General features: G+C 46.9%; 1 protein-coding gene across 3 annotated transcripts in view; it reads left to right on the forward strand.

Moving 5' to 3' along the window:
• Positions 1-15,353, forward strand: part of LOC124000322 (centriolar coiled-coil protein of 110 kDa-like) — a 34,043-nt gene extending 18,690 nt beyond the window's left edge. For all 3 annotated transcript variants that reach the window (XM_046306599.1, XM_046306601.1, XM_046306600.1), the window contains exons 10-14: positions 7,154-7,270; positions 11,891-11,961; positions 12,142-12,207; positions 14,595-14,654; positions 14,814-15,353. In XM_046306599.1, coding sequence (XP_046162555.1) covers positions 7,154-7,270; positions 11,891-11,961; positions 12,142-12,207; positions 14,595-14,654; positions 14,814-14,901 — 402 coding nt within the window. In that variant the 3' untranslated portion in view covers positions 14,902-15,353. The remainder of the gene's footprint in view (positions 1-7,153; positions 7,271-11,890; positions 11,962-12,141; positions 12,208-14,594; positions 14,655-14,813) is intronic.
• The last annotated feature ends 6,987 nt before the right edge of the window (positions 15,354-22,340 follow it).

Below are 22,340 nucleotides of genomic sequence, written 5' to 3' on the forward strand. Positions count from 1 at the left end.
CAGAGAGAGAGAGAGAGAGAGAGAGTCAGGGCACAGGTAACACTCAGAGAGAGAGAGAGAGTCAGGGCACAGGTAACACTCAGAGAGAGAGAGAGAGAGTCAGGGCACAGGTAACACTCAGAGAGAGAGAGAGAGAGAGAGTCAGGGCACAGGTAACACTCAGAGAGAGAGAGAGAGTCAGGGCACAGGTAACACTCAGAGAGAGAGAGAGAGAGAGTCAGGGCACAGGTAACACTCAGAGAGAGAGAGAGAGTCAGGGCACAGGTAACACTCAGAGAGAGAGAGAGAGTCAGGGCACAGGTAACACTCAGAGAGAGAGAGAGAGAGAGTCAGGGCACAGGTAACACTCAGAGAGAGAGAGTCAGGGCACAGGTAACACTCAGAGAGAGAGAGAGAGAGTCAGGGCACAGGTAACACTCAGAGAGAGAGAGAGAGAGTCAGGGCACAGGTAACACTCAGAGAGAGAGAGAGTCAGGGCACAGGTAACACTCAGAGAGAGAGAGAGAGAGTCAGGGCACAGGTAACACTCAGAGAGAGAGAGTCAGGGCACAGGTAACACTCAGAGAGAGAGAGAGAGAGTCAGGGCACAGGTAACACTCAGAGAGAGAGAGAGAGAGTCAGGGCACAGGTAACACTCAGAGAGAGAGAGTCAGGGCACAGGTAACACTCAGAGAGAGAGAGAGAGTCAGGGCACAGGTAACACTCAGAGAGAGAGAGAGAGAGAGTCAGGGCACAGGTAACACTCAGAGAGAGAGAGAGAGTCAGGGCACAGGTAACACTCAGAGAGAGAGAGAGAGTCAGGGCACAGGTAACACTCAGAGAGAGAGAGTCAGGGCACAGGTAACACTCAGAGAGAGAGAGAGAGAGAGTCAGGGCACAGGTAACACTCAGAGAGAGAGAGAGAGTCAGGGCACAGGTAACACTCAGAGAGAGAGAGTCAGGGCACAGGTAACACTCAGAGAGAGAGAGAGAGAGTCAGGGCACAGGTAACACTCAGAGAGAGAGAGAGAGTCAGGGCACAGGTAACACTCAGAGAGAGAGAGAGGGCAGGGCAGGTAACACTCAGAGAGAGAGAGAGAGTCAGGGCACAGGTAACACTCAGAGAGAGAGAGAGAGAGAGTCAGGGCACAGGTAACACTCAGAGAGAGAGAGAGTCAGGGCACAGGTAACACTCAGAGAGAGAGAGTCAGGGCACAGGTAACACTCAGAGAGAGAGAGAGAGAGTCAGGGCACAGGTAACACTCAGAGAACAGAGAGTCAGGGCACAGGTAACACTCAGAGAGAGAGTCAGGGCACAGGTAACACTCAGAGAGAGAGAGAGAGTCAGGGCACAGGTAACACTCAGAGAGAGAGAGAGAGAGTCAGGGCACAGGTAACACTCAGAGAGAGAGAGAGGGCACAGGTAACACTCAGAGAGAGAGAGAGTCAGGGCAGGTAACACTCAGAGAGAGAGAGAGAGAGAGAGAGTCAGGGCAGGGCACAGGTAACACTCAGAGAGAGAGAGAGTCAGGGCACAGGTAACACTCAGAGGCAGGGCACAGGTAACACTCAGAGAGAGAGAGAGAGAGAGAGAGAGAGAGAGTCAGGGCACAGGTAACACTCAAGACTCAGGGCACAGGTAACACTCAGAGAGAGAGAGTCAGGGCACAGGTAACACTCAGAGAGAGAGAGAGAGAGTCAGGGCACAGGTAACACTCAGAGAGAGAGAGAGTCAGGGCACAGGTAACACTCAGAGAGAGAGAGAGAGTCAGGGCACAGGTAACACTCAGAGAGAGAGAGAACACTCAGAGAGAGAGAGGGCACAGGTAACACTCAGAGAGAGGAGAGAGAGAGAGTCAGGGCACAGGTAACACTCAGAGAGAGAGAGAGAGTCAGGGCACAGGTAACACTCAGAGAGAGAGAGTCAGGGCACAGGTAACACTCAGAGAGAGAGAGAGAGAGTCAGGGCACAGGTAACACTCAGAGAGAGAGAGAGAGAGTCAGGGCACAGGTAACACTCAGAGAGAGAGAGAGAGAGAGTCAGGGCACAGGTAACACTCAGAGAGAGAGAGAGAGAGTCAGGGATTCAGAGAGAGAGAGAGAGTCAGGGCACAGGTAACACTCAGAGAGAGAGAGAGAGTCAGGGCACAGGTAACACTCAGAGAGAGAGAGTCAGGGCACAGGTAACACTCAGAGAGAGAGAGAGAGAGTCAGGGCACAGGTAACACTCAGAGAGAGAGAGAGAGAGTCAGGGCACAGGTAACACTCAGAGAGAGAGAGAGAGAGAGAGAGAGAGAGTCAGGGCACAGGTAACACTCAGAGAGAGAGAGAGAGGTAGAGAGAGAGAGAGAGTCAGGGCACAGGTAACACTCAGAGAGAGAGAGAGTCAGGGCACAGGTAACACTCAGAGAGAGAGAGAGAGTCAGGGCACAGGTAACACTCAGAGAGAGAGAGAGAGAGAGGGCACAGGTAACACTCAGAGAGAGAGAGTCAGGGCACAGGTAACACTCAGAGAGAGAGAGAGTCAGGGCACAGGTAACACTCAGAGAGAGAGAGAGAGTCAGGGCACAGGTAACACTCAGAGAGAGAGAGAGTCAGGGCACAGGTAACACTCAGAGAGAGAGAGAGTCAGGGCACAGGTAACACTCAGAGAGAGAGAGAGAGAGTCAGGGCACAGGTAACACTCAGAGAGAGAGAGAGAGAGAGAGTCAGGGCACAGGTAACACTCAGAGAGAGAGAGAGTCAGGGCACAGGTAACACTCAGAGAGAGAGAGAGTCAGGGGCACAGGTAACACTCAGAGAGAGAGTCAGGGCACAGGTAACACTCAGAGAGAGAGAGAGAGAGTCAGGGCACAGGTAACACTCAGAGAGAGAGTCAGGGCACAGGTAACACTCAGAGAGAGAGAGAGAGAGTCAGGGCACAGGTAACACTCAGAGAGAGAGAGAGAGTCAGGGCACAGGTAACACTCAGAGAGAGAGAGTCAGGGCACAGGTAACACTCAGAGAGAGAGAGTCAGGGCACAGGTAACACTCAGAGAGAGAGAGAGAGTAGTCAGGGCACAGGTAACACTCAGAGAGAGAGAGAGAGAGTCAGGGCACAGGTAACACTCAGAGAGAGAGAGAGAGTCAGGGCACAGGTAACACTCAGAGAGAGAGAGAGAGAGTCAGGGCACAGGTAACACTCAGAGAGAGAGAGAGAGTCAGGGCACAGGTAACACTCAGAGAGAGAGAGAGTCAGGGCACAGGTAACACTCAGAGAGAGAGAGAGAGAGTCAGGGCACAGGTAACACTCAGAGAGAGAGAGAGAGAGTCAGGGCACAGGTAACACTCAGAGAGAGAGAGAGAGAGAGAGTCAGGGCACAGGTAACACTCAGAGAGAGAGAGAGGGCACAGGTAACACTCAGAGAGAGAGAGAGAGAGGGCACAGGTAACACTCAGAGAGAGAGAGAGAGGGCACAGGTAACACTCAGAGAGAGAGAGAGAGAGTCAGGGCACAGGTAACACTCAGAGAGAGAGAGAGAGTCAGGGCACAGGTAACACTCAGAGAGAGAGAGAGAGAGAGTCAGGGCACAGGTAACACTCAGAGAGAGAGAGAGAGAGAGTCAGGGCACAGGTAACACTCAGAGAGAGAGAGAGAGTCACTCGAGAGAGAGAGAGAGAGTCAGGGCACAGGTAACACTCAGAGAGAGAGAGAGAGTCAGGGCACAGGTAACACTCAGAGAGAGAGAGAGAGAGTCAGGGCAGGGAGAGTCAGGGCACAGGTAACACTCAGAGAGAGAGAGAGAGAGTCAGGGCACAGGTAACACTCAGAGAGAGAGAGAGAGAGTCAGGGCACAGGTAACACTCAGAGAGAGAGAGAGAGAGTCAGGGCACAGGTAACACTCAGAGAGAGAGAGAGAGAGTCAGGGCACAGGTAACACTCAGAGAGAGAGAGAGAGAGTCAGGGCACAGGTAACACTCAGAGAGAGAGAGAGAGAGAGTCAGGGCACAGGTAACACTCAGAGAGAGAGAGAGAGTCAGGGCACAGGTAACACTCAGAGAGAGAGAGAGAGGGCACAGGTAACACTCAGAGAGAGAGAGAGAGAGAGTCAGGGCACAGGTAACACTCAGAGAGAGAGAGAGAGAGTCAGGGCACAGGTAACACTCAGAGAGAGAGAGAGAGTCAGGGCACAGGTAACACTCAGAGAGAGAGAGGGCACAGGTAACACTCAGAGAGAGTCAGGGCACAGGTAACACTCAGAGAGAGAGAGAGTCAGGGCACAGGTAACACTCAGAGAGAGAGAGAGTCAGGGCACAGGTAACACTCAGAGAGAGAGAGAGAGAGGTAACACTCAGGGCACAGGTAACACTCAGAGAGAGAGAGAGGGCACAGGTAACACTCAGAGAGAGAGAGAGAGTCAGGGCACAGGTAACACTCAGAGAGAGAGAGAGAGAGTCAGGGCACAGGTAACACTCAGAGAGAGAGAGAGAGTCAGGGCACAGGTAACACTCAGAGAGAGAGAGAGAGAGAGTCAGGGCACAGGTAACACTCAGAGAGAGAGAGAGAGGTAGAGAGAGAGTCAGGGCACAGGTAACACTCAGAGAGAGAGAGAGAGTCAGGGCACAGGTAACACTCAGAGAGAGAGAGAGAGAGAGTCAGGGCACAGGTAACACTCAGAGTCAGGGCACAGGTAACACTCAGAGAGAGAGAGAGAGAGAGAGAGTCAGGGCACAGGTAACACTCAGAGAGAGAGAGAGAGAGTCAGGGCACAGGTAACACTCAGAGAGAGAGAGAGAGAGAGTCAGGGCACAGGTAACACTCAGAGAGAGAGAGAGTCAGGGCACAGGTAACACTCAGAGAGAGAGAGAGTCAGGGCACAGGTAACACTCAGAGAGAGAGAGAGAGAGAGAGAGTCAGGGCACAGGTAACACTCAGAGAGAGAGAGAGAGTCAGGGCACAGGTAACACTCAGAGAGAGAGAGAGAGAGTCAGGGCACAGGTAACACTCAGAGAGAGAGAGAGAGAGTCAGGGCACAGGTAACACTCAGAGAGAGAGAGAGAGAGTCAGGGCACAGGTAACACTCAGAGAGAGAGAGAGAGAGTCAGGGCACAGGTAACACTCAGAGAGAGAGAGAGAGAGTCAGGGCACAGGTAACACTCAGAGAGAGAGAGAGTCAGAGCACAGGTACACTCACTCAGGGCACAGGTAACACTCAGAGAGAGAGAGTCAGGGCACAGGTAACACTCAGAGAGAGAGAGAGAGTCAGGGCACAGGTAACACTCAGAGAGAGAGAGAGAGTCAGGGCACAGGTAACACTCAGAGAGAGAGACAGGTAACACTCAGAGAGAGAGAGTCAGGGCACAGGTAACACTCAGAGAGAGAGAGAGAGTCAGGGCACAGGTAACACTCAGAGAGAGAGAGAGAGAGTCAGGGCACAGGTAACACTCAGAGAGAGAGAGAGAGTCAGGGCACAGGTAACACTCAGAGAGAGAGAGAGAGTCAGGGCACAGGTAACACTCAGAGAGAGAGAGAGAGTCAGGGCACAGGTAACACTCAGAGAGAGACAGGTAACACTCAGAGAGAGAGAGAGAGAGAACAGGTAACACTCAGAGAGAGAGAGAGAGAGTCAGGGCACAGGTAACACTCAGAGAGAGAGAGAGAGAGTCAGGGCACAGGTAACACTCAGAGGAGAGAGAGAGTCAGGGCACAGGTAACACTCAGAGAGAGAGAGAGAGAGTCAGGGCACAGGTAACACTCAGAGAGAGAGAGAGAGAGTCACAGGGAGAGAGAGAGAGAGTCACAGGTAACACTCAGAAGAGAGAGAGAGAGAGTCAGGGCACAGGTAACACTCAGAGAGAGAGAGAGTCAGGGCACAGGTAACACTCAGAGAGAGAGAGAGTCAGGGCACAGGTAACACTCAGAGAGAGAGAGAGAGTCAACAGGTAACACTCAGAGAGAGAGAGAGAGAGTCAGGGCACAGGTAACACTCAGAGAGAGAGAGAGAGAGTCAGGGCACAGGTAACACTCAGAGAGAGAGAGAGAGAGAGAGTCAGGGCACAGGTAACACTCAGAGAGAGAGAGAGAGAAACAGGGCACAGGTAACACTCAGAGAGAGAGAGAGAGAGTCAGGGCACAGGTAACACTCAGAGAGAGAGAGAGAGAGAGAGAGAGAGGGCACAGGTAACACTCAGAGAGAGAGAGAGAGAGTCAGGGCACAGGTAACACTCAGAGAGAGAGAGAGAGTCAGGGCACAGGTAACACTCACAGGGCTAACACTCAGAGAGAGTCAGGGCACAGGTAACACTCAGAGAGAGAGAGAGAGAGTCAGGGCACAGGTAACACTCAGAGAGAGAGAGAGAGAGTCAGGGCACAGGTAACACTCAGAGATGTCAGAGAGAGTCAGGGCACAGGTAACACTCAGAGAGAGAGAGAGAGAGAGTCAGGGCACAGGTAACACTAGAGAGAGAGAGAGTCAGGGCACAGGTAACACTCAGAGAGAGAGAGAGAGAGTCAGGGCACAGGTAACACTCAGAGAGAGAGAGAGAGTCAGGGCACAGGTAACACTCAGAGAGAGAGAGAGAGAGTCAGGGCACAGGTAACACTCAGAGAGAGAGAGAGAGAGAGTCAGGGCACAGGTAACACTCAGAGAGAGAGAGAGAGAGTCAGGGCACAGGTAACACTCAGAGAGAGAGAGAGAAGGGCACACTCAGGGCACACAGGTAACACTCAGAGAGAGAGAGAGAGAGAGTCAGGGCACAGGTAACACTCAGGAGAGAGAGAGAGTCAGGGCACAGGTAACTCAGAGAGAGAGAGAGAGAGTCAGGGCACAGGTAACACTCAGAGAGAGAGAGAGAGTCAGGGCACAGGTAACACTCAGAGAGAGAGAGAGGGCACAGGTAACACTCAGAGAGAGAGAGAGGGCACAGGCTAACACTCAGAGAGAGAGAGAGAGAGAGAGAGAGAGTCAGGGCACACACACAGGGCACAGGTAACACTCAGAGAGAGAGAGACACACACACACACACACACACACACACACACACACACACACACACACACACACACACACACACACACACACACACACACACACACACACACACACACACACACACACACACACACACACACACAGAAAGTGGAACCGGATGACTACGAGTATTGATTATATTGTATGTGTGTCCCCTCCTTCAGTTGCGTGCGGCTCGATATGACATCCATGACATCTTCTTTGAGATGCCCCTGGAGGAGAGGCTGGCTCTACTGCAGCTGGACAGAGAGGTCCGCACAGAGAAGAAGCTACGAGAAATGGTAACCTGACTGGACATTTCACCTTTCAATCACAGACTTGGACCAACCACAACACACTGAGTGAGACTTTTAACTGTCAGCCACACAAATAGGCCAATCATAACAGAAGGACTTAAACTTTGTCACTCCCACAGTAATAAATCACAAAAACAAGTGTAAAGTCCCTTAGAAAAGTGACCATAGATACAACATTATTTAACTTTTTAAAGCAGAGCCTAGCTTGAACCTAAGGCCGCAGCTTGGAGACAAATTAAGTTTATTTTCAAAACGCTATATCCACAATTTTTCACATTTGTGTTTTTTCGCCTCAAATGATAACTTTTAGGTACCTTCACAATTTTTAATTAATAGATTTTATGTGTGTATTAAAAAACAATTTTTTTGCAAAATCCTATACACTATATATCCATTGTTTAATTGTTTAACTGGAATGCAATGTTCGTATACTGTATATTTGACTGCGACTAGCTATCTTAAGATGAAGGCACTAACTGTAAGTCACTCTGGATAAGAGCATCTACCTCATGACGAACATGTCAAATGTAAATGCTTTACATACAGATCTCATACATGTTTTTACATTTGGATGTCACAAATGTATCACTTGTACAGTTCTTTATAAAAAAAAATATTTGTTACATTTGGTTGTGTATAATCTAGCAGTATTCATTATCTGAGAGCAAGGCGGATATTCTTTTATTTAACCAGGCAAGTCATTTAAGAACAAATTCTTATTTACAATGACGGCCTAGGAACAGCGGGTTAACTGCCTTGTTCAGGGGCAGAATGACAGATTTTACCTTGTCAGCTCAGGGGTTTGGATCTAGCAACCTTTCGGTTACTCGTCCAACGCTCTAACCATTAGGCTTCCTGCCTCTAACCACTAGGCTACCTGCCTCTAACCACTAGGCTACCTGTCTCTAACCACTAGGCTTCCTGCCTCTAACCACTAGGCTACCTGCCTCTAACCACTAGGCTACCTGCCTCTAACCACTAGGCTACCTGCCTCTATAACCACTAGGCTACCTGCCTCTAACCACTAGGCTACCTGTCGCTAACCACTAGGCTACCTGCCTCTAACCACTAGGCTACCTGTCTCTAACCACTAGGCTACCTGTCTCTAACCACTAGGCTACATGTCTCTAACCACTAGGCTACCTGCCTCTAACCACTAGGCTACCTGCCTCTAACCACTAGGCTACCTGTCTCTAACCACTAGGCTACCTGTCTCTAACCACTAGGCTACCTGTTTCTAACCACTAGGCTACCTGTCTCTAACCACTAGGCTACCTGTCTCTAACCACTAGGCTACCTGCCTCTATAACCACTAGGCTACCTGCCTCTATAACCACTAGGCTACCTGCCTCTAATCACTAGGCTACCTGTCTCTAACCACTAGGCTACCTGTCTCTACCCACTAGGCTACCTGTCTCTAACCACTAGGCTACATGTCTCTAACCACTAGGCTACCTGCCTCTAACCACTAGGCTACCTGTCTCTAACCACTAGGCTACCTGTCTCTAACCACTAGGCTACCTGCCACCCCAAATAGTGTTTTGAAAAAAAAAATCATTATTATTTGTCTCTGAAATGAAACCATCCAGTGAGATTTCAAACAAATAACACGTCTGTCATAAATGCCATGATTAGATAACTAAGAAACACACCAATCTCTTTCATCATTTCTTTAAACAATAAACATTTCTCAAAATGGATGTGTATCATTTTGGAAAGAAAATCTTCAAATGAAAACGTCCGATTTCATCAATCAAAAGTAGAGATTTGTTAAACTTTTGATGGATAAAAACATACGCAAAAGATGCTCCTTCCTCTCTGTTGTCCGTCAACGTATGAGCTGCATGGAAAAACCTTGATTCATCTGTCACACAATCTCTGTCTGACCCTGGCCTAATACTTACTGACCCTGGCCTAAAACATACTGACCCTGGCCTAAAACATACTGACCCTGGCCTAATACTTACTGACACTGGCCTTAATACTTACTGACACTGGCCTAATACTTACTGACACTGGCCTAATACTTACTGACACTGGCCTAATACTTACTGACCCTGGCTTAATACTTACTGACACTGGCCTAATACTTACTGACACTGGCCTAATACTTACTGACCCTGGCTTAATACATACTGACCCTGGCCTAAAACATACTGACCCTGGCCTAAAACATACTGACCCTGGCCTAAAACATACGGACCCTGGCCTAAAACATACGGACCCTGGCCTAAAACATACTGACCCCTGCCTAAAACATACTGACCCTGGCCTAAAACATACTGACCCTGGCCTAAAACATACTGACCCTGGCCTAAAACATACTGACCCCTGCCTAAAACATACTGACCCTGGCTTTAAACATACTAACCCTGGCCTAAAACATACTGACCCTGGCCTAAAACATACTGACCCTGGCCTAAAAACATACTGACCCTGGCCTGAAAACATACTGACCCTGGCCTAAAACATACTGACCCTGGCCTAAAACATACTGACCCTGGCCTAAAACATACTGACCCTGGCCTAAAACATACTGACCCTGGCCTAAAACATACTGACCCTGGCCTAAAACATACTGACCCTGGCCTTAAACATACTGACCCTGGCCTAAAACATACTGACCCTGGCCTAAAACATACTGACCCTGGCCTAAAACATACTGACCCTGGCCTAAAACATACTGACCCTGGCCTAAAACATACTGACCCTGGCTTAAACATACTGACCCTGGCCTAAAACATACTGACCCTGGCCTAAAACATACTGACCCTGGCCTAAAACATACTGACCCTGGCCTAAAACATACTGGACCCTGGCCTAAAACATACTGACCCTGGCCTAAAACATACTGACCCCTGCCTAAAACATACTGACCCTGGCCTAAAACATACTGACCCTGGCCTAAAACATACTGACCCTGGCCTAAAACATACTGACCCTGGCCTAAAACATACTGACCCTGGCCTAAAATACATACCCTGGCCTAAAACATACTGACCCTGGCCTAAAACATACTGACCCTGGCCTAAAACATACTGAAAAACATACTGACCCTGGCCTGAAACATACTGACCCCCCTGGCCTAAAACATACTGACCCTGGCCTAAACATACTGACCCTGGCCTAAAACATACTGACCCTGGCCTAAAACATACTGACCCTGGCCTAAAACATACTGACCCTGGCCTAAACATACTGACCCTGGCCTAAACATACTGACCCTGGCCTAAAACATACTGACCCTGGCCTAAAACATACTGACCCTGGCCTAAAACATACTGACCCTGGCCTAAAACATACTGACCCTGGCCTAAAACATACTGACCCTGGCCTAAAACATACTGACCCTGGCCTGACCCTGCCTAAAACATACTGACCCTGGCCTAAAACATACTGACCCTGGCCTAAAACATACTGACCCTGGCCTAAAACATACTGACCCTGGCCTAAAACATACTGACCCTGGCCTAAAACATACTGACCCCTGTCTAAAACATACTGACCCTGGCCTAAAACATACTGACCCTGGCCTAAAACATACTGACCCTGGCCTAAAACATACTGACCCTGGCCTAAAACATACTGACCCATGACCCTGGCCTAAAACATACTGACCCTGGCCTAAAACATACTGACCCTGGCCTAAAACATACTGACCCTGGCCTAAAACATACTGACCCTGGCCTAAAACATACTGACCCTGGCCTAAAACATACTGACCCTGGCCTAAAACATACTGACCCTGGCCTAAAACATACTGACCCCCTGGCCTAAAACATACTGACCCTGGCCTAAAACATACTGACCCTGGCCTAAAACATACTGACCCTGGCCTAAAACATACTGACCCTGGCTAAAACATACTGACCCTGGCCTAAAACATACTGACCCTGGCCTTAAACATACTGACCCTGGCCTAAAACATACTGACCCTGGCCTAAAACATACTGACCCTGGCCTAAAACATACTGACCCTGGCCTAAACATAAAAAACATACTGACCCCTGGCCTAAAACATACTGACCCTGGCCTAAAACATACTGACCCTGGCCTAAAACATACTGACCCTGGCCTAAAACATACTGACCCTGGCCTAAAACATACTGACCCTGACCTAAAACATACTGACCCTGGCCTAAAACATACTGACCCTGGCCTAAAACATACTAACCCTGGCCTAAAACATACTGACCCTGGCCTAAAACATACTGACCCTGGCCTTAAACATACTGACCCTGGCCTAAAACATACTGACCCTGGCCTAAAACATACTGACCCTGGCCTAAAACATACTAACCCTGGCCTAAAACATACTGACCCTGGCCTAAAACATACTGACCCTGGCCTAAAACATACTGACCCTGGCCTAAAACATACGTTGATGATTCTGATGTGTAACTGTATCTGACAATCTGCTGGCTGTGTGTGTGTGTGTGCGTGTGTGCGTGTGTGCGTGTGTGTGTGTGTGTGTGTGTGTGTGTGTGTGTGTGTGTGTGTGTGTGTGTGTGTGTGTGTGTGTGTGTGTGTGTGTGTGTGTGTGTGTGTGTGTGTGTGTGTGTGTGTGTGTGTGTGTGTGTGGGCGTGTGGGCGTGTGGTCGATAGGAGAAAGCCAGGAGTCCTAATGACAGAGTGCTGTCTGCTGCCACACAGAGGTCACTGGACAGGAAGAAGAGGTGAGGGGGTTGAGTCCTGTGGGACTGGTTAGATGATGGATCTGTAATCAAACCAGATGCCTTATTCAGATTTCTACCAGGAGATCAGACTATGATCACATATCACAAATATATTTATTTGGCTGACATTATTGAGATAAAAGCATAATTATTCTGATGTGTATGGTTCTGTTCTCTCAGGGTGGGTGAGTCTCCAGGACAAGCCAGGAAAGTACAGAAGAAGCCAAAGAGCCCTCCCACTAACAGGTACAGTAGAGAACAGTGCTGCCCCCTACTGACTGCACATAAGTGCCTCTTACTGTCTCCTATACTTCACATCTCTGACTGTCTCCTATACTTCACATCTCTGACTGTCTCCTATACTTCACATCTCTGACTGTCTCCTATACTTCTCATCTCTTACTGTCTCCTATACTTCTTCTCCTATCTCTGACTGTCTCCTATACTTCTCATCTTTGACTGTCTCCTATACTTCTCATCTCATCTCCTTTTCATCTCTGACTGTCTCCTATACTTCTCATCTCTGACTGTCTCCTATACTTCTCATCTTTGACTGTCTCCTATACTTCTCATCTCTGACTGTCTCCTATACTTCACATCTCTGACTGTCTCCTATACTTCACATCTCTGACTGTCTCCTATACTTCTCATCTCTTACTGTCTCCTATACTTCACATCTCTGACTGTCTCCTATACTTCTCATCTCTGACTGTCTCCTATACTTCTCATCTTTGACTGTCTCCTATACTTCTCATCTCTGACTGTCTCCTATACTTCTCATCTCTTTACTGTCTCCTATACTTCACATCTCTGACTGTCTCCTATACTTCTCATCTCTTTACTGTCTCCTATACTTCTCATCTCTGACTGTCGCCTATACTTCTCATCTCTTTACTGTCTCCTATACTTCTCATCTCTTTACTGTCTCCTATACTTCACATCTCTGACTGTCTCCTATACTTCACATCTCTGACTGTATCCTATACTTCTCATCTCTGACTGTCTCCTATACTTCACATCTCTGACTGTCTCCTATACTTCTCATCTCTGACTGTCTCCTATACTTCTCAACTCTGACTGTCTCCTGTACTTCTCATCTCTGACTGTCTCCTATACTTCTCATCTTTGACTGTCTCCTATACTTCACAACTCTTACTGTCTCCTATACTTCTCATCTCTGACTGTCTCCTATACTTCTCATCTCTGACTGTCTCCTATACTTCTCATCTCTGACTGTCTCCTGTACTTCTCATCTCTGACTGTCTCCTATACTTCTCATCTTTGACTGTCTCCTATACTTCTCATCTCTGACTGTCTCCTATACTTCTCATCTTTGACTGTCTCCTATACTTCTCATCTCTGACTGTCTCCTATACTTCTCATCTTTGACTGTCTCCTATACTTCTCATCTCTGACTGTCTCCTATACTTCACAACTCTTACTGTCTCCTATACTTCACATCTCTGACTGTCTCCTATACTTCACATCTCTGACTGTCTCCTATACTTCACATCTCTGACTGTCTCCTATACTTCTCATCTTTGACTGTCTCCTATACTTCTCATCTCTGACTGTCTCCTATACTTCTCATCTCTGACTGTCTCCTATACTTCACATCTCTGACTGTCTCCTATACTTCACATCTCTGACTGTCTCCTATACTTCACATCTCTGACTGTCTCCTATACTTCACATCTCTGACTGTCTCCTATACTTCTCATCTCTGACTGTCTCCTATACTTCTCATATTTGACTGTCTCCTATACTTCTCATCTCTGACGACTTTCTCCTATACTTCACATCTCTTACTGTATCCTATACTTCACATCTCTGACTGTCTCCTATACTTCTCATCTCTGACTGTCTCCTATACTTCTCATCTTTGACTGTCTCCTATACTTCTCATCTCTGACTGTCTCCTATACTTCTCATCTCTGACTGTCTCCTATACTTCTCATCTTTGACTGTCTCCTATACTTCTAATCTCTGACTGTCTCCTATTCTTCTCATCTCTGACTGTCTCCTATACTTCTCATCTCTGACTGTCTCCTATACTTCACATCTCTGACTGTCTCCTATACTTCACATCTCTTACTGTATCCTATACTTCTCATCTCTGACTGTCTCCTATACTTCACATCTCTTACTGTCTCCTATACTTCTCATCTCTGACTGTCTCCTATACTTCTCATCTCTGACTGTCTCCTATACTTCTCATCTCTGACTGTCTCCTATGCTTCACATCTCTTACTGTCTCCTATACTTCTCATCTTTGACTGTCTCCTATACTTCTCATCTCTGACTGTCTCCTATACTTCTCATCTCTGACTGTCTCCTATACTTCTCATCTCTGACTGTCTCCTATGCTTCACATCTCTTACTGTATCCTATACTTCTCATCTCTGACTGTCTCCTATACTTCTCATCTCTGACTGTCTCCTATACTTCACATCTCTGACTGTCTCCTATACTTCACATCTCTTACTTTCTTTCTATATTAAGAAAAAGCTGTACATATGAAATAGTTATCTTCCAGATAGGGGAAAGTGTTTTCGGTGTCAGTACAGGTCAGTGGTACACTATCTATCTGCCCTTTCTGTATTTCTCACCTCATCACTCTCTCTCCCCCTCAGGATCCTGAAGCCAAGTCAGGGTCAGAATGCCTCTGTCTCAGGTCAGCTAAACCGACAGGGGTGAGGACAGTCTCCAACATTTCTCTACTTCTCCCCTCTCTTTATTTCTCTGCCCTTCTTCTTTAATTCCTTAACACATACAAAATAAAAAATACAACTATAATTTATAATGAATAAAAATCACCCCATCTCTCCCCTCTCTCTGTCTGTCAATCTAAGTCTGTCTGTCAGGAGCTGGTACAGAAATACCCCGGAGGACAGAGTGAGGCGCTCAGACAGCCTGAAGAAGCATAACTCCCTGGGCTAACTGATTCCTCCCTCAGTCCCTCTGACCCCTCACTCCCTGACCCTTGAACTCTGAGCCTTCTATCGGCCCCATGTTCCACTATGGTTCGACCACCACCAATGCTACTAGTCTCTCTAACCTCCCTCTGAAGGTTCAGTCCAGTGCTCTCTGCCCAGGGAACACCCTACCAAATGTATTGTTAATATAGTTACATAGATTTTCTACTATTACAAACTTATGAGCAGTTCATGTATCCCTTAGGTTTGAATGCTGCTGTGCACTCTTGTGCCAAGATAATTCATGCATTCATGCTGCTAGATAGCTATATTTGCTGCTTAACTTGCAAAGACTTTGTAGCTAGAGGCCTTCTGTAGTGGATATGTAGTAGGGAGAAGGACTCATAAAGAACCATTACAAAAGTAAAGGAAGTAGATTCCATTAGGCTGGATTGTCTTCTGACAGGTGGCGACATTCCTCCTAATCTTTATTTAACCAGGCAAGTTAGAACAAATCCTTATTTACAACGACGGCCTACCCCGGCCAAACCCGGACGAAGCTGGCCAAGTTAGAACAAATCCTTATTTACAACCAGGCCAAACCCGGACGACGCTGGCCAAGTTAGAACAAATCCTTATTTACAACGACGGCCTACCCCGGCCAAACCCGGACGACGCTGGCCAAGTTAGAACAAATCCTTATTTACAACGACGGCCTACCCCGGCCAAACCTGGCCAAGTTAGAACAAATCCTTATTTACAACGACGGCCTACCCCGGCCAAACCCGGACGAAGCTGGCTAAGTTAAAACAAATCCTTATTTACAACGACGGCCTACCCCGGCCAAACCCGGACGACGCTGGCTAAGTTAAAACAAATCCTTATTTACAACGATGGCCTACCCCGGCCAAACCCGGACGACGTTGGCTAAGTTCAAACAAATCCTTATTTACAACGATGGCCTACCCCGGCCAAACCCGGACGACGCTGGCCAAGTTGAAACAAATCCTTATTTACAACGACGGCCTACCCCGGCCAAACCCGGACGACGCTGGCCAAGTTGAAACAAATCCTTATTTACAACGACGGCCTACCCCGGCCAAACCCGGACGACGCTGGCTAAGTTAAAACAAATCCTTATTTACAACGACGGCCTACCCCGGCCAAACCCGGACGACGCTGGCTAAGTTAAAACAAATCCTTATTTACAACGACGGCCTACCCCGGCCAAACCCGGACGACGCTGGCCAAGTTGAAACAAATCCTTATTTACAACGATGGCCTACCCCGGCCAACCCCGGACGACGCTGGGACAATTGTGCGCCGCCCTTTGGGACTCCCAATCACGGCCGGGTGTAATGCAGCCTGGATAACCTCAACATAGTCGTCAACATAGCCGTGGCGTTATCTGACGTAAGACAATGAGAGGTTTGTGAGCTGTTAAACACACCGGCGACCTTTCCAGACACAGAAACACCTCAGAAATAGAGATCGTTGAGTGATGACCTAGCTTTAACCCTTGCTATAGTAGTCATCACCCTCTGCTGGTAGTCACAGATAGTTGCCATGTAAAAAAATGTATTTTAAACATACAGTATTTATTTCTTATATAGTTTTTGTTAAAGCGCCCTGTCCCTATAATACATGGTGCTGAACTCTCAGCTCTGTGTGAAGTCTGGAACATTTCAAATTGGTTTGTGTGTGATGTGTGCAATTTGAAAATATCAATGTGTTTAGCTGCAAAACGTCACAGCCAAATGAAAGAAAATGTACAGTTGAATGTACTATTGTCTTATTTTACACTGTACCAAGAGAAACATGCTTTGGTTTCAGATGGTTTGTTTATCCAGCATGTTTGAGCTGTAGCTGACAGACAAACCTCTGTCTCTGGAGAGTATTTAGAATATCCCATACAGAAATGTAGCTGACAGACAAACCTCTGTCTCTGGAGAGTATTTAGAATATCCCATACAGAAATGTAGCTGACAGACAAACCTCTGTCTCTGGAGAGTATTTAGAATATCCCATACAGAAATGTAGCTGACAGACAAACCTCTGTCTCTGGAGAGTATTTAGAATATCCCATACAGAAATGTAGCTGACAGACAAACCTCTGTCTCTGGAGAGTATTTAGAATATCCCATACAGAAATGTAGCTGACAGACAAACCTCTGTCTCTGGAGAGTATTTAGAATATCCCATACAGAAATGTAGCTGACAGACAAACCTCTGTCTCTGGAGAGTATTTAGAATATCCCATACAGAAATGTAGCTGACAGACAAACCTCTGTCTCTGGAGAGTATTTAGAATATCCCATACAGAAATGTAGCTGACAGACAAACCTCTGTCTCTGGAGAGTATTTAGAATATCCCATACAGAAATGTAGCTGACAGACAAACCTCTGTCTCTGGAGAGTATTTAGAATATCCCATACAGAAATGTAGCTGACAGACAAACCTCTGTCTCTAGAGAGTATTTAGAATATCCCATACAGAAATGTAGCTGCGTTTCACAAACAAACATGACTGAGATATCTGGAATATCTGAAAGCTGCCAGTGTCTATGAGAGGATTTACAGAGAAAACATTAACAATGAAAACCAATGTAACTCACCAGTGTGCAGTAACTATAACATCCTTATCTCAAAGCAGTCTTCTTGTAGCCTGACTGACACGCAGGCCCACGTGGTACACAGTGAGAGGAGAGCTTGTGGTACTTACAAGCGCATTAGCCAGGGAAGTCTTCTTTCCCAACCAAGGGGCTGATGTATCCGACCTAGGGGCTGATGTACCCCACCTAGGGGCTGATCTACCCCACCTAGGGGCTGATCTACCCCACCTAGGGGCTGATGTACCCCACCTAGGGGCTGATGTACCCCACCTAGGGGCTGATGTACCCCACCTAGGGGCTGATCTACCCCACCTAGGGGCTGATGTATCCCACCTAGGGGCTGATGTATCCAACCTAGGGGCTGATGTATCCCACCTAGGGGCTGATGTATCCGACCTAGGGGCTGATGTACCCCACCTAGGGGCTGATCTACCCCACCTAGGGGCTGATGTACCTCACCTAGGGGCTGATGTATCTCACCTAGGGGCTGATGTACCCCACCTAGGGGCTGATGTATCTCACCTAGGGGCTGATGTATCTCACCTAGGGGCTGATGTATCTCACCTAGAGGCTGATGTATCTCACCTAGGGGCTGATGTATCTCACCTAGAGGCTGATGTATCTCACCTAGGGGCTGATGTATCCCACCTAGGGCAATCCTGGGTGGGATACAGCATACACTAAGGTGTCATTATGTGTCATTCTGTGAAAGAGTTGGATACTGGCCCTGAGTCAGTTGCTAGGGGGATTTGTATATTAATAACTGGCGTAACTATGTATCTGCTAAAGCAGCACTACACCACCATACATGGCCTTTTGTAGCATTGACAGATTTCTGGTGTTTTAGACTGGCTTTGATTAATTTAATTAGCAATTTGTGTCTTGAATACAACATTTTTGTAATTTTGTCCTGTTTACAGCCTGTGCTTGATGTATTTATTTCCAAATGACCAATGATATTAAATATTGATATTTGAATGTCTGTGTTGTATTCATGTAAGTGAATATATTCCGTGGCAGTAATTATTTTTGCAGGAAAATCATGATATTTCAAACTGAGATAGAGATGACATTGAGTGAGCAGAAATGAATGATCAATAGAAAACACACCATGCTGTTGTAGAGTCCAGTAATATATTACAGACTAAAGAGATGTATTATTATGTCATACATTGTTACAAATCACACAAAGATACAGTACCTATCCATATTCATGGATAAGGGCTACAGTATTTATGTAAAAAAATACAAAGCAATTCCAGTAGAACTGTGTTAAACATTTGTCAAATCCAGTTGATGGACCAGTACAGGGCTCTTTGTTTCTGACAGGTGACTGGTAAGCGGTCCCTCAGGCATGAGAACGATGGGCTTTTCAGTACAAATTAGATTGAGAAATACTGCTCTATAACAAAGTTTACATTCTAAGTGACAAAAGTACATGGTGTATAGCAAATATACAAGATTAATAACATGCTGATCCAAACGTTTATCATTATCTAGTATATATATATATATTTTTATCTTTATTCAATCTACTCGATCAAAGGCATTGGATATGTCAGCAAGTAACACCCTCACCATTGTTGGTTTTCTGGAGTCTGTAGCTGTCAGCCAGAAGTGTGTGGCTTTCATAAGGGTGATAGTAGTGCTGGACTTTGGAAGGTAGGCATACTGATTCGTGCACTCAGAGAGGACTGTGCTTTCCCTCGATCCTTGCTGGTCTCCCATTACCCGATGCTGAAAAACATCCCCACAGCATGATGCTACCACCACCATGCTTCACTATAGGGATGGTGCTAGAGAATCATGTTTCTCGTGGTCTGAGAGTCTTTAGGTGCCTTTTGGCAAACTTGAAGCGGGCTGTCATGTGCCTTTTACTGAAGAGTGGCTTCCGTCTGGCCACTCTACCATCAAGGCCTGATTGGTGGAGTGCTGCAGAGATGGTTGTCCTTCAGGAAGGTTTTCCCATCTCCACAGAGGAACTCTGGAGCTCTGTCAGAGTGATCATCGGGTTTTTGGTCACCTCCCTGACCAAGGCCCTTCTCCCCCGATAGCTCAGTGTGGCTGGGGGGCCAGCTCTAGGAAGAGTCTCGGTGGTTCTAAACTTCTTCCATTTAAGAATTATGGAGGCCACTGTGTTCTTGGGGACCTTCAATGCTGCAGAAATATTTTGTTACCCTTCCTCAGATCTGTGCCTTCGACACAATCCTGTCTCGGCGCTCTATGGACAATTCCTTCGACTGTATGGCTTGGTTTTTGCTCTGGGATGCACTGTCAACTGTGGGACCTTATATAGACAGGTGTGTGCCTTTTCAAGTCATGTCCAATCAATTTAATTTACCACAGGTGGACTACCATCAAGTTGTAGAAACATCTCAAGGATGATCAATGGAAACAGGATGCACCTGAGCTCAATTTTGAATCTAATAGCAAAGGATCTGAATACTTAAGTAAATGAGGTATCTCTGTTTTTTTATTTTTAATACATTTATAAAAACCTGAAATTTCTAAAAACCTGTTTTCGCTTCATCATCATGGGGTATTGTGTGTATATTGCTGAGGACAAAAATGTATTTAATACATTTTAAAAGGCTGTAATGTAACAAAATGTGGAAAAAGTCAAGTGGTCTGAATATTTTCCGAAGGACCCGCCTCTTCCTCTCATCCCCTCTCTGGACCTGTCATTTCTGAACAGCCGATAGTCTTGTATGAAAAGAGATTCATCTGGGATATTTTTTCCAATGTCCGCATTTACTGATTTAAGAAGAAGTTCAAATGAATCCGCTTTGTTGACCATTGAAATCAATGGTCTTGAATTGTTAGAGTTTGGTTGGCTGACTGAACAATTAAGCAATAATGCACAAGGGGGTGTGGAATATTGGCCAATATACCACGGATAAGGGCTGTTGTTATGCACAATGCAATTTGGAGTGCCTGGATACAGTCCATAGCTGTGGTATATTGGCCACAGCTATGGACTGTGGCCAATATGGGGTGGCAGGTGGCCTAGAGCATTGGGCCTGTAACTGAAAGGTCGCTGGATCGAATCCCCAAGCTGACAAGGTAAAAATCTGTCATTCTGCCCCTGAACAAGGCAGTTAACCCTCTGTTCCCCGGGTGCTATGGATGTTGATTAAGGCAGCCCCCCGCACATCTCTGACTCAGAGGGGTTGGGTTAAATGGGTAAGACACATTTCAGTTGATGGCATTTAGTTGTACAACTGATGAGGTATCCCCCTTTCACATACCAAAAACCCTTGTGGTGCCTTATTGCTATTATGAATTAATTACTAACACAAATAGAACAGTAAGAAAGTGTGTTGTGTCATAACTGTAGTCTGATGTACATACTGTTGAAATGCTTTTTCAGCCAATCAGCATCCAGGACCCAAACTACAAATTGCGATGCAATCTCAACCACACTGCACACTGCCCTAACCCATCTGGACAAGAGGAATACCTATGTGAGAATGCTGTTCATCGACTACAGCTCGGCATTCAACACCATAGTACCCTCCAAGCTCGTCATCAAGCTCGAGACCCTGGGTCTCGACCCCGCCCTGTGCAACTGGGTACTGGACTTCCTGACGGGCCGCCCCCAGGTGGTGAGGGTAGGCAACAACATCTCCACCCCGCTGATCCTCAACACTGGGGCCCCACAAGGGTGCGTTCTGAGCCCTCTCCTGTACTCCCTGTTCACCCACGACTGCGTGGCCACGCACGCCTCCAACTCAATCATCAAGTTTGCGGACGACACAACAGTGGTAGGCTTGATTACCAACAACGACGAGACGGCCTACAGGGAGGAGGTGAGGGCCCTCGGAGTGTGGTGTCAGGAAAATAACCTCACACTCAACGTCAACAAAACTAAGGAGATGATTGTGGACTTCAGGAAACAGCAGAGGGAACACCCCCCTATCCACATCGATGGAACAGTAGTGGAGAGGGTAGCAAGTTTTAAGTTCCTCGGCATACACATCACAGACAAACTGAATTGGTCCACTCACACAGACAGCATCGTGAAGAAGGCGCAGCAGCGCCTCTTCAACCTCAGGAGGCTGAAGAAATTTGGCTTGTCACCAAAAGCACTCACAAACTTCTACAGATGCACAATCGAGAGCATCCTGGCTGGCTGTATCACCGCCTGGTACGGCAACTGCTCCGCCCACAACCGTAAGGCTCTCCAGAGGGTAGTGAGGTCTGCACAACGCATCACCGGGGGCAAACTACCTGCCCTCCAGGACACCTACACCACCCGATGTTACAGGAAGGCCATAAAGATCATCAAGGACATCAACCACCCGAGCCACTGCCTGTTCACCCCGCTATCATCCAGAAGGTGAGGTCAGTACAGGTGCATCAAAGCTGGGACCGAGAGACTGAAAAACAGCTTCTATCTCAAGGCCATCAGACTGTTAAACAGCCACCACTAACATTGAGTGGCTGCTGCCAACACACTGACACGGACACTGACTCAACTCCAGCCACTTTAATAATGGGAATTGATGGAAAATTATGTAAATATATCACTAGCCACTTTAAACAATGCTACCTTATATAATGTTACTTACCCTACATTATTCATCTCATATGCATACGTATATACTGTACTCTATATCATCGACTGCATCCTTATGTAATACATGTATCACTAGCCACTTTAACTATGCCACTTTGTTTACATACTCATCTCATATGTATATACTGTACTCGACACCATCTATTGTATCTTGCCTATGCTGCTCTGTACCACCACTCATTCATATATCCTTATGTACATATTCTTTATCCCCTTACACTGTGTATAAGACAGTAGTTTGGAATTGTTAGTTAGATTACTTGTTGGTTATTA

This window comes from Oncorhynchus gorbuscha, linkage group LG16 (genome assembly GCF_021184085.1).
Source record: "Oncorhynchus gorbuscha isolate QuinsamMale2020 ecotype Even-year linkage group LG16, OgorEven_v1.0, whole genome shotgun sequence".
Lineage (NCBI taxonomy): Eukaryota > Metazoa > Chordata > Actinopteri > Salmoniformes > Salmonidae > Oncorhynchus > Oncorhynchus gorbuscha.